This window comes from Ipomoea triloba, chromosome 5 (assembly GCF_003576645.1).
Source record: "Ipomoea triloba cultivar NCNSP0323 chromosome 5, ASM357664v1".
NCBI lineage: Eukaryota > Viridiplantae > Streptophyta > Magnoliopsida > Solanales > Convolvulaceae > Ipomoea > Ipomoea triloba.
Window position 1 is genome coordinate 30,063,408 of NC_044920.1, and position 9,584 is coordinate 30,072,991.

The 9,584-nt window shown below is 37.1% G+C and overlaps 2 protein-coding genes across 6 annotated transcripts in view; one reads left to right on the top strand and one right to left on the bottom strand.

Moving 5' to 3' along the window:
* The first annotated feature begins 322 nt into the window (after positions 1 to 322).
* On the top strand, positions 323 to 5,526 carry LOC116019520 (choline transporter protein 1-like). 3 transcript variants are annotated; one of them, XM_031259766.1, is made up of 11 exons: positions 379 to 401; positions 542 to 762; positions 1,599 to 1,957; positions 2,198 to 2,343; positions 2,467 to 2,650; positions 2,784 to 2,857; positions 2,938 to 3,051; positions 3,631 to 3,987; positions 4,207 to 4,467; positions 4,778 to 5,005; positions 5,095 to 5,526. In XM_031259766.1, exons 2-11 carry the CDS (start codon positions 569 to 571, stop codon positions 5,278 to 5,280), a joined length of 2,103 nt encoding a protein of 700 aa, XP_031115626.1. In that variant the 5' UTR covers positions 379 to 401; positions 542 to 568; the 3' UTR covers positions 5,281 to 5,526. The 3 variants fall into 3 exon arrangements, with proteins under 3 accessions (XP_031115625.1, XP_031115626.1, XP_031115627.1); XM_031259767.1 differs by having other exon boundaries at positions 379 to 394; XM_031259765.1 differs by having other exon boundaries at positions 323 to 762.
* Positions 5,527 to 5,732: 206 nt separating this feature from the next.
* LOC116019521 (putative nuclear RNA export factor SDE5) overlaps positions 5,733 to 9,584 on the bottom strand; it is a 6,909-nt gene continuing 3,057 nt past the window's right edge. For all 3 annotated transcript variants that reach the window (XM_031259768.1, XM_031259769.1, XM_031259770.1), the window contains 9 exons: positions 9,317 to 9,394; positions 8,909 to 8,952; positions 8,536 to 8,777; positions 8,076 to 8,161; positions 7,910 to 7,966; positions 7,140 to 7,207; positions 6,933 to 7,039; positions 6,766 to 6,836; positions 5,733 to 6,165 (listed from right to left, as the gene is read on the bottom strand). In XM_031259768.1, the coding sequence (XP_031115628.1) occupies positions 6,019 to 6,165; positions 6,766 to 6,836; positions 6,933 to 7,039; positions 7,140 to 7,207; positions 7,910 to 7,966; positions 8,076 to 8,161; positions 8,536 to 8,777; positions 8,909 to 8,952; positions 9,317 to 9,394 (900 nt within the window). In that variant the 3' untranslated portion in view covers positions 5,733 to 6,018. The remainder of the gene's footprint in view (positions 6,166 to 6,765; positions 6,837 to 6,932; positions 7,040 to 7,139; positions 7,208 to 7,909; positions 7,967 to 8,075; positions 8,162 to 8,535; positions 8,778 to 8,908; positions 8,953 to 9,316; positions 9,395 to 9,584) is intronic.

Here is a 9,584-nt window from a genome sequence, read left to right on the forward strand (position 1 = left end):
TGATGATCTTCTTTTTCATTTTAATGGCGATTAAGGAAATTCAATTCCCATGGAAAAGACAAGAAGAGTCACCGGCCAGACCACAGTCCACGGGATGTGAAGAAAGCTCTTTATTACTGCTTTAGCTACCTGTGATTGTGATCTATATTTGGTCCTCGCCCATCAATGGCCATTACCCACTCCTCAGTACGCCGCTTCAAAATAATATTATTAAAAAACAAAAATATAAATAAAATCTAATAAAGATCTTTGTCTTCACACTAAAGTAGCTTTAACAAATTTACAATTCCTATGTGCATTTATCAAAAGATTATTCCCATAAACCCCTCTTAGGCCTTGGTCCCCTTTCACACTCTTTTTCCCTCTTTTCACTGCTCAAAGTCCACAATCCAGTGTACTGTGTACTCTCCCCCCTCTCTCTTTCTCCATTTTTTTTTTGTATCTGCATACATCTGAGAGACTGAGACCCATTTTCACAACCCTTTTTTTTTTGTGTTTGTTCTACACTTAACAGGAGGAGTGTGTGTTTGTGTGTGTACAGATATAGATCAATACATAAGGGACTATAATGAGAGGGCCATTGGGAGCTGTGATTGGGAAGTACCCTTCAAGTGATGGGAATGGGGAAGTGAGTAGTGGTGATGGGATTATAAAGCACAACAGGAAATGCAGAGATGTGGTGTTTTTGGTCATCTTCATAGCTTTCTGGGTGGCTATGATAGTAAATTCCAGCTTTGGATTCAACCAAGGAAACCCATTAAGGTATAGCAGCCAAAAAAGCTGATTGCTTTTTCTTGTTGTTTATGTATTTTGTTCATACCTAGATGAAATTGGACCTGATTTTGTTTGTCCTTTTAATCTTGATCTGCTATTGGATTAGTCTTTCTTGTAAGAAAGTTGTAATCTTTGTTGTCTTTGTAAGTGTAATTTGGGGTTTATGTGCCTTCCTATGATTTTTGATGAACTTTTCATTTGGTTCTATGAAGGTAGTTTGCAAATGGTGGGCATTGGGTGTCTGTTTGATAAAATATAATTCAAGGATGATTGTTGTCTTATGAGTTCCCCTTTTGTCAAGGGAGTAGCAATAATTAACTCATTTTCTATTTCTTGAAACTTTTGAGTTTTGAATTAGGAGTTTCACAATATCACCTGAGTTTTCAGTCATTTTCTTCTTCTCTAGATGTCTTTTAATGTTTTCCACTTTGTGGATTTTGGACTGTTGGTGTCTAGAGAAGTCCAAAGAGTATGTATAATAAATGGTAACATGCATATAGGGAAAGTTATTAGGTATAAATGTGGGATTTTATGTTGTTATATGGATTGAAATACTATCATTTCAACAATGACTTTAAGTCTATAGACCCAAGGATTTTAGATTTCGTGTCTTTGTGTGAGTTGTGTATCTAAACACTATTGGAGTTTGAATTCATGAAACCCAGCCTTTAGAATTTGAAATGCCGGGGATCTTTAGGCTCTTCTTTGGGATTGATCTGATTAAGTTAGAGAGACCTCTTTCACTTGCTATTTTGGACCATAACTCTTATACCTTTCTTTTGGTTCATACTTGTAGTCATTGATATGCATTTATGGTTTTGCAGGTTGACTTATGGCCTGGACTATAAAGGCAACGTTTGTGGTGACAGACATGCAGACCCTAACCTTCACGAGTTGGACCTCAGATATTGGTTAAATCCCAACGAAGTTTATCAAAGTGGTTCGAAGGACAGTGATGTCAAGCTTGCTAATGCCCGAAGTATTTGCTTGATGGACTGCCCTATCCCGTCAGAAGATTCACTATATTGGGTTTGTGACTATCCCGAGGGTGACATTCGTCTTGCAGTTGATGACTGGATTGATAGAAACTATGACTATTTTGCTGACCTTACGCCTGAATTAAGGAACACGTCTCTTCAGCTTCAGGGTCCTTGTTACCCTGTCATATTTCCTAGCGTTAATGGTAAGTTATTAACTTAACCCTTAAGTGTGAAATATAGTGTCAAACACCTTGTGCTCAGATAGCATGTAGTGACTCTCCCATATGGGAGGTTATGAGATCAAGCCTCAGTGGAGGCAAATTGACTCTTTGTGCTTCAATAGGTTGAGAAAGTATAGATGAATAGATACTACAATGTAATGAAATGGACTATTCTATTGGAGTTTTTGTGTGTGTGTGTAATATCTTTGTTTATATTTCCAGTTTATTGGAGCTGCCAATTTATTGCTCGAGCATCAAATGTGTCTTTGCGGCATTGGAAGGAGATGGGTGGAATTGAAATTTTTGAGGATATTATAATAGATAAAGCAATTCATAGGTCCATCAACTCCCGATCATCAGTTTTTAAGGTTGATACCTCCTCTTCCCAATTTATTTATTGATCATTAGTTACATTTGCCCGAGTATGCGTCTTTTTGCATCACGTTACCTAAGACAAGACCCGCATTTTCTTATTTCACTTCTCTTTGCAGCGATATGTTGCTGATGTTGGAAAATCGTGGCCCGTCTTGATTGTTTGTGGAGGAATTTTGCCGGTGTTCCTGTCTGTTATCTGGCTTTTGTTGGTTCGACATTTTGTTGCTGCAATGCCTTGGATAACTGTCGTCCTATTTAATATTGTCATTATATCAGTAACGATGTTCTACTATTTAAAAGGTTAGGAGATGATTCGACACTTTATTAGTAATAGATACTTTGTTTCTTCTTGCTCGTATTTGTCGTGTTTGCCTGAATAAATACTTTAGTGGAGTATAGTAATCGCGCTTATTCATTGTTCTTTTGTTTCTAGCTGGATGGATTGGAAACGATGCTATCTCTCCGATCATTGGCGAGTCGGACCCGTATTATCGTGTATCTGCAAGGGTATGCTAAAGCTTTGTTGGATTCTCTATTGTTGTTTTTCATTATTGCTCCGCTATTTATTCAAACGATCCACTGTGTAGGAGCTAACTCATCTCCATGTTGCTGCTGTTATTATGACGGCTGTTATGATCATTGCTGTGTTATCGTCTATAGCTATAGTCCGACGCATCCTCATGGCAACATCTGTTCTCAAGGCAAGTTCAATACTTTTTCTTTCGAGTTAATATCCAATTTAGTCATCGACTATAGTGATTTTTCTCGATTTAGTCCTAAACAACTTTTTGTGCTTAATTAGGTCATTGACTTTGATGGTTTTACTCAATTGAGTCCTTTGTTAAGATACATTGGTAATTTTACCTCTATTAATACCGAATTTAGTCATCGATTATAGCAGTTTTACCCAAGTTAGTCTTCGACTATAGTAGTTTCACCCAATTTAGTCTTCGACTATAGTGATTTTTCTCGATTTAGTCATTGATTCTAACAGCCGATGACTCAATTGGGTAAACCCATCGAAGTTGAGGACCAAATTAGGCACAAAAAAGTCATTTAAGACCATAGAGAAAAATCACTATAGTCGAGTACTAAATTGGGCTTACATCACAGATTGAGCTATGTTATTTATGAGTTATGATTGTCTAAAACAGCCTTTCGTTTTACAAATGCCATCTCAAAGTTCTAATAGTGGTCGGTCTATCATACAATCATTTTCTCTTTTCGTGACAATTAGGATTCCCGTATCTCAGTGTAATGTTTCTAGACTTGTTTTACAGGTTGCTGCTAAAGTCATTGGAGAAGTACAGGCGCTAATTATTTTCCCCATCGTTCCATACGCTATTCTCGCAATCTTTTACATGTTCTGGTTTTCAGCGGCTTTGAATCTTTTCAGTTCTGGGCGGGTTGTCCAGAACGACTGCAGCAACAACTGCTGTTCTTATGATCTTAAAGTGAAAAGGGTGACTTGTGATCGTTGCTGTGGCTACAGCATCCAATATACGCCACATATTGCTGCCGCAATTATTTTCCACCTATTCGGCTGCTATTGGGCTACTCAATTTTTTGTGGCATGCTCCTCAACGATCATTGCAGGCTCCGTTGCTTCATATTATTGGGCTCGAGGCGAAAAATCGGTGAGTCATCAAGATTTGTGTTTTTCAATTTGGGTATGGAGCAGCCTTAAATCTCTAGACCAGCTGTCCCACCCAATAGAGGTGCCTACAATCCAGCGAGGGGATTAGTCACTGTGTCCGACGGTGGAAACCCTGGGCTACACCCAAAAAATATCTTGCATTAACAATATGCTGTTTTCGGTGCAGTGCGTTGTTTGACTTGTGACTTTTGCAATGCAGCTGGAGATTCCGTTTCTCCCGGTTGTCTCCTCGATGAAGCGTCTTATGCGTTATAGCCTGGGTTCGGTTGCTGTTGGTTCTCTGTTGGTTTCGTTTATCGAGCCTATCCGTTTCATACTTGGAGCAATTCGTCGCAGGCTTAAAACTTCTAATTCTACACCAGATAGCTGGCCGGGAAAGATGGCATTTCATACTTCTCAAGGTTGCTTGAGAGGTGTTAGCTGGATCATGAAATCTGTGAACCGTAATGCTTATATAATGGTCAGTAAATTGCATTTCCTGATACCGTAATAATTCTCTCCCATTTTGGATCGTAGTTAATGAATATATGCCTATAGCTCTACACTCGTATGCATGCCAATGAACATGCACATTACTCGTCTACATGGGACCCACATGATATTTATACTACGAGAATTTGATTATCCATAGGTTATTGCCCATATGGGCAATGGTAGCCAATACATTATTGTCACGGTTGTAAAACTCCTCGAGAAATGGTTCCAATGCTATTCCATTATTCTTACTCCATTCATGTTTACTGTTTTCATGTGCTTGTGATTTTTTGCAGATAGCTATTACAGGGAAGAGCTTCTTCAAAGCTTCTGAAATTGCGACAGAACTCATTATAAGTAATGTGCTTCGGATAGGGAAGGTGAATGTCATTGGCGATGTTATTCTCTTTCTCGGGAAGCTACTTGTGAGTCTTGTGAGCGCGCTGTTTGCTTTTCTCATGTTGGATACGCACAAGTACAAGTCCTCGAATCACAAGATCTCCTCCCCACTATTTCCTGTGCTGGTATGTATACGCTCTAATCTCTTTGTATTGGTCTGTCGGCTAAGTTCGGAGCATGTAAACCAAGAAACTTGGCTCAACGTGTTGAACAGGTGTGCTGGGGAATTGGCTATGTTGTGGCGACCCTTTTCTTCTCGGTGGTTGAGATGTCGATTGATACTATAATCCTTTCGTTTTGCCAAGACTCGGAGGAGCACCATGGGACTGCCCAGTTTGCGCCCCCGCTTTTGATGGAGACTTTGGACAGCCAAAATGAGATGCAGAGACTCACGCAATGACCATTTTGAAACAGTCAAACATGCCCCATTGTATTGTAGTATCATCATCCCCCACCATTGTCTTAGCTTAATGTAACACTTCTTTGTAGGTGAAATTGGCTGGTGCTCCTTTTATAAGCTCTGGTTTGGTCCTTCTTGGTTGCTTTCTGCCATGTTTCTTTCTTCTTGACTCATATACTTAACTGTATATAGTTTCAACTCAACATCTTCCAGCTTATTATACTTCTGCGATCAGCTAAGCTGGTTTACCTCCTTCTGATTCTTTATCGATTAGGGTCATAAGGTACAATTCATTCAATGTACATAAGGTACAATGCATTCAATGTACACCATTAGGTAGTTTTTTCGTCACTCAAAAAAAGTTGAGATCTTCCCATCACATCCCTGAAATTAGCCAATCCTGTTCCATTATACCAAATAATAATAATAATAAGAAAAAAGAGGAAATGAAATTGAAAACTGGCAGTCAAAGTTAAACTCTGATAAGAATATTGAATCTAGTTTGGCCAAGGAAGGCAAAATGTCACCATTACAAATAACTTAAGGTCTCTGGCAATACTGCCAAATGGCTGTATTGCACAGGCAAAAAAGAGAAAGAAACTACAGTTCTCATGGGGCAGGAGTGGGTATCCGAATTTTGAATGCCAAAGTTTCAATCAGATAGCCATCCAAAAATGTTCAAATTTTAGTTTAGGATACAGGACAACAATGTTGGTGAAGCTTATGGCGTGCTGCCGGTTATGCTTTTGGAAAAACTCGGTTTCTGGGTTCGCTTTTGTAAGAAGTCAGTTTCTGGGGATCTATATCCTCCGCCTTGATCACCAAAACCTTTCCATTCTCTTCCTCTGTCCATGGTATTGAGTGTTTCGACAAATACTTTGCAACCTGTGCATTAGAGCCTTAGTATCACACTAGTTTATTTGAAAGACTGATTGGACAAAGTAAATGTAAAATGCTGTAGTAGGGTAGACCAAAACAGAAAATAAAATGATTGCTCCGGGATTTTGCACTAGTAGAAATACAGTTCTAGTAAGACTAAAATGAACTAATTCTGGAATGATATGATTCTTAAATTCAGCTAATTTATGTACCCTTGTCTATGCACCATACCAAGTTTGAATTCCATCCCCAATAAGAAAAATGTAATTGATGTAGCATAAAGATTTGCTATCTTCATCTATTTCGTTTTAACATGATGTTCAAGGGTAAAATCTATAGTTTTTAGAAAAATGTAATTGATGTACCATTATGATGTTCAAGATTTCGTTTTCTGAACTATTTGATTTAATGAATTGTTAGCAGGAAATATATTAAGCGATGTTATCATCAAGAAAAAAATATGCAGTTCTACGGAAGTAATATCTATTCAAAGAATATAATCCTAAATATTTAATAATGACCAGGTACAGAAAATAGCAGAAAAGGAATTGAATAAAATCAATAAATAAAAGGTTCAACATGGATGAAAACATAAAGGAGCCATACCAAACGCTTCCGAGGTCCATTGGTGGTATCATCATCATTGACCCCAGTAATCACATTAAAGCACTGGAAAGCTATTGCATATGGAAATTAGAGCTCTGGAATTCAAATAAAGTTCCAAGGAGAAAAAAAACAAATAAGATGATAACATTCAAAATATGGTCACCTACGTCGGAGTGGGAGTCCCACATAAGCATTGAACTGCAATTTCAGAAAGTCAATTGCACCTTTTGGCTCAAAATGGTGCACATCAAAGGACACCTCATCATCGGCATATCTGCAACCAAGGCACAAGGTTGGTTTGTGTCAAAAGATAGGCAGAAGTGAGTGGCAAGAACAAGTGAAGCAAACAATGAAGTTCATTTATCTAATTCTACCTGGGTTCAAGAAGCTTCTGAGCAGACTTTTCATCTGCTTCCCGAGCCTTCTTCATAAAAAAATTTCCCTATCACATCACCAAGACAGCAAGAAGTATGAGTAAGAAGCTACTAATGTCTGGCAGCTTAAACTGAATGTACTAGGGTCAACTCAATTTTTCAAAGAGAGCTGCCTGTATTCGAAAAAATGAATAGACACTGTGGAAAGTTTTCCTACAGAGTAATAGTAATAGATCTCGTAAAAGACTACATGAAAAGCCATTGTAAGCTACTCAGTATTCAGTAATATAGCCAGCCGTTTGGTATTTTCAGTCCACAAATTGAAGACATGTTTACTATGCTGATAGGATGAAAAGAATAAGATGCCCAATCTCTAGAAAACATGTCTTCAGATGACATATGTAGCAGTCTCCAGTAAAGTTTCAGCTAAGATCTGTCATGCACTCATGCTGATTCTTATCCAATCTAATTTTAGTGCATCTGAAATCTGATAACACTGAGATAGGTTATTTGATACTCCCATTCAATTACTACTTTTCCAAACACAAGATACAGAAGGATGAGTCACCCCATAGGACAACCCAAGCCCCCCACCCCATCCACCACTCTGCAAACATATATCAATAAATTAACAAATAAAAATGAAATCCAACCCCACCTATTATTCAAACTTATCTCAATAGAAAGGGAGTTGAATTACTTTGGTGTTATATTCAGATCTGACAACTGAAAATGATAGTTCAGAAAACTTCAAGGAACAGAAATTATACCTCCTCTAGAAGGTTGTACGCTCTTACACGGTCATCTTTAACAAATGCCTCAATAGCCTAACAAGATTTGAATTTTCACTTCATACCATACTATAGAAAGTTATCATTCTAAATGCTGAAAGAACTGAAATTGAGTCTATGCTTGTCATAACTTATTGCAACTTACAGCCTTATAGTACTCTTTCATTGTAGTCCAGTACTCCTTTACTGCTTCTCGCAGAACTTCATAACTTTCCTCATCATCATCATCGTCTAATAACAGAATACACCAAAAAGATTTACATGAGAGAAAATAACAACAGACCAAGAAGCAGATCAAAGAAAATAATAAATTTATTCACTGCAAAGCCAAATCACAAATCATGACATTGTCCTTTTATGAGATTGTGAAGGCCATCTCAACTAAGCTTGACTGCAGATATCTACCCACAAACATGCTAATAATCTAATCCTTTTCCCAGCTTATATTTGTATTAATTGATCAGTGCAAAGCATTCCTATTTTCAGCTAATATTTCTCTAAGTAAACAGAAATATAATACATGTTTCTAGATCATATTGTCATAAATAATCAAATTAACTTGGAAAATAGAAAAGTTATCCATATAGCTTGACAGAAGTGCTTACTCATTTGGGTAACATGAGGTCTTTTAATGACAGTGCGATGTTCTATCTCTGGTAATTCTAGCGGTTTATCAACAATAAATCTACTTCTCCGAGATTCCCTTGAAGGCCGAACTGCTACTTCTTCATCTACATATCTTCCAGGGTGAGAAAACAATGACTGTAAAATTTCTTTTTGAAGTTCATTTCTCCTTTTCTTCTTTTGTAACTGAAGTTCATCTGCAGCTGTGTTATTTGTTTTGGAACTGCAAAACCAAAACCATGATTTTGAAAATGTTTGACCTTTTATGCATTGTTAAAAAAATTTGATATTCAAGAAATCTGTTAATAAAAAGATTCTTCTGTGCAACAGTACAGCCATGAGAAAACATCATACCTTCCAGCAGAATCTCGAGACGAATTTGATTTCAGATCTGGAGACTTCTCAATCAGACCAAAGAAAGTAAACATTAATGACTATACAAGTTAATGCACTGAAATGCATAGCCAAGAATAAAATGAAATCTTTTGAGACTCACTTTTTGCTAGCCTCACACAGAAAATGTACATATAAACAAGGTGTTTTTCTCATGTAGGGAAAGGGGAAGACTAAGTAAAGGCAATGTAGAAAGTAATCCTTCCAAAGTTACAACACAAATTGGAAATTTCAGTTTCTGTGGAATTTTATAAGCTTATCAGCTAGGCACCTCAACAAAATAAATTTAATAAGATTAAAGTTCATCCTTTAAAGTCAATACAAGTACTGGACATCCACAAGTAAAATGTACCTAGAAGTCAAACCTACTTTTTCAGAATCTATGCTGACAATATCATCAGACTTCTCCAAATTTGCTGCTGACAAATCTATGAGCGTGTCCATACTCTGTAAATTCCACCAAAACAATGAATTAGTCATGAACCCACAAGACAATCAAATCTTCATTCCTTAGTCTTGAAGGCATTTAGATGCCTTCTTGATGTACTGTTTTCCTGTTATTAAATAAAATGATACTATTCTTTTTTCTTCTTCTTCTTTTTTTTTTTTTTTTTTTTTTTTTTTTTTTTTTCAAAAA

Coding starts and splice junctions, on each gene's coding strand:
- LOC116019520 (XM_031259765.1), top strand. CDS start 569: ATGAGAGGGCCATTGGGAGCTGTGATTGGGAAGTACCCTTCAAGTGAT. Junction 2,858..2,937: donor ATTATCGTGTATCTGCAAGG/GTATGCTAAAGC, acceptor TCCACTGTGTAG/GAGCTAACTCATCTCCATGT. Junction 4,468..4,777: donor ACCGTAATGCTTATATAATG/GTCAGTAAATTG, acceptor GATTTTTTGCAG/ATAGCTATTACAGGGAAGAG.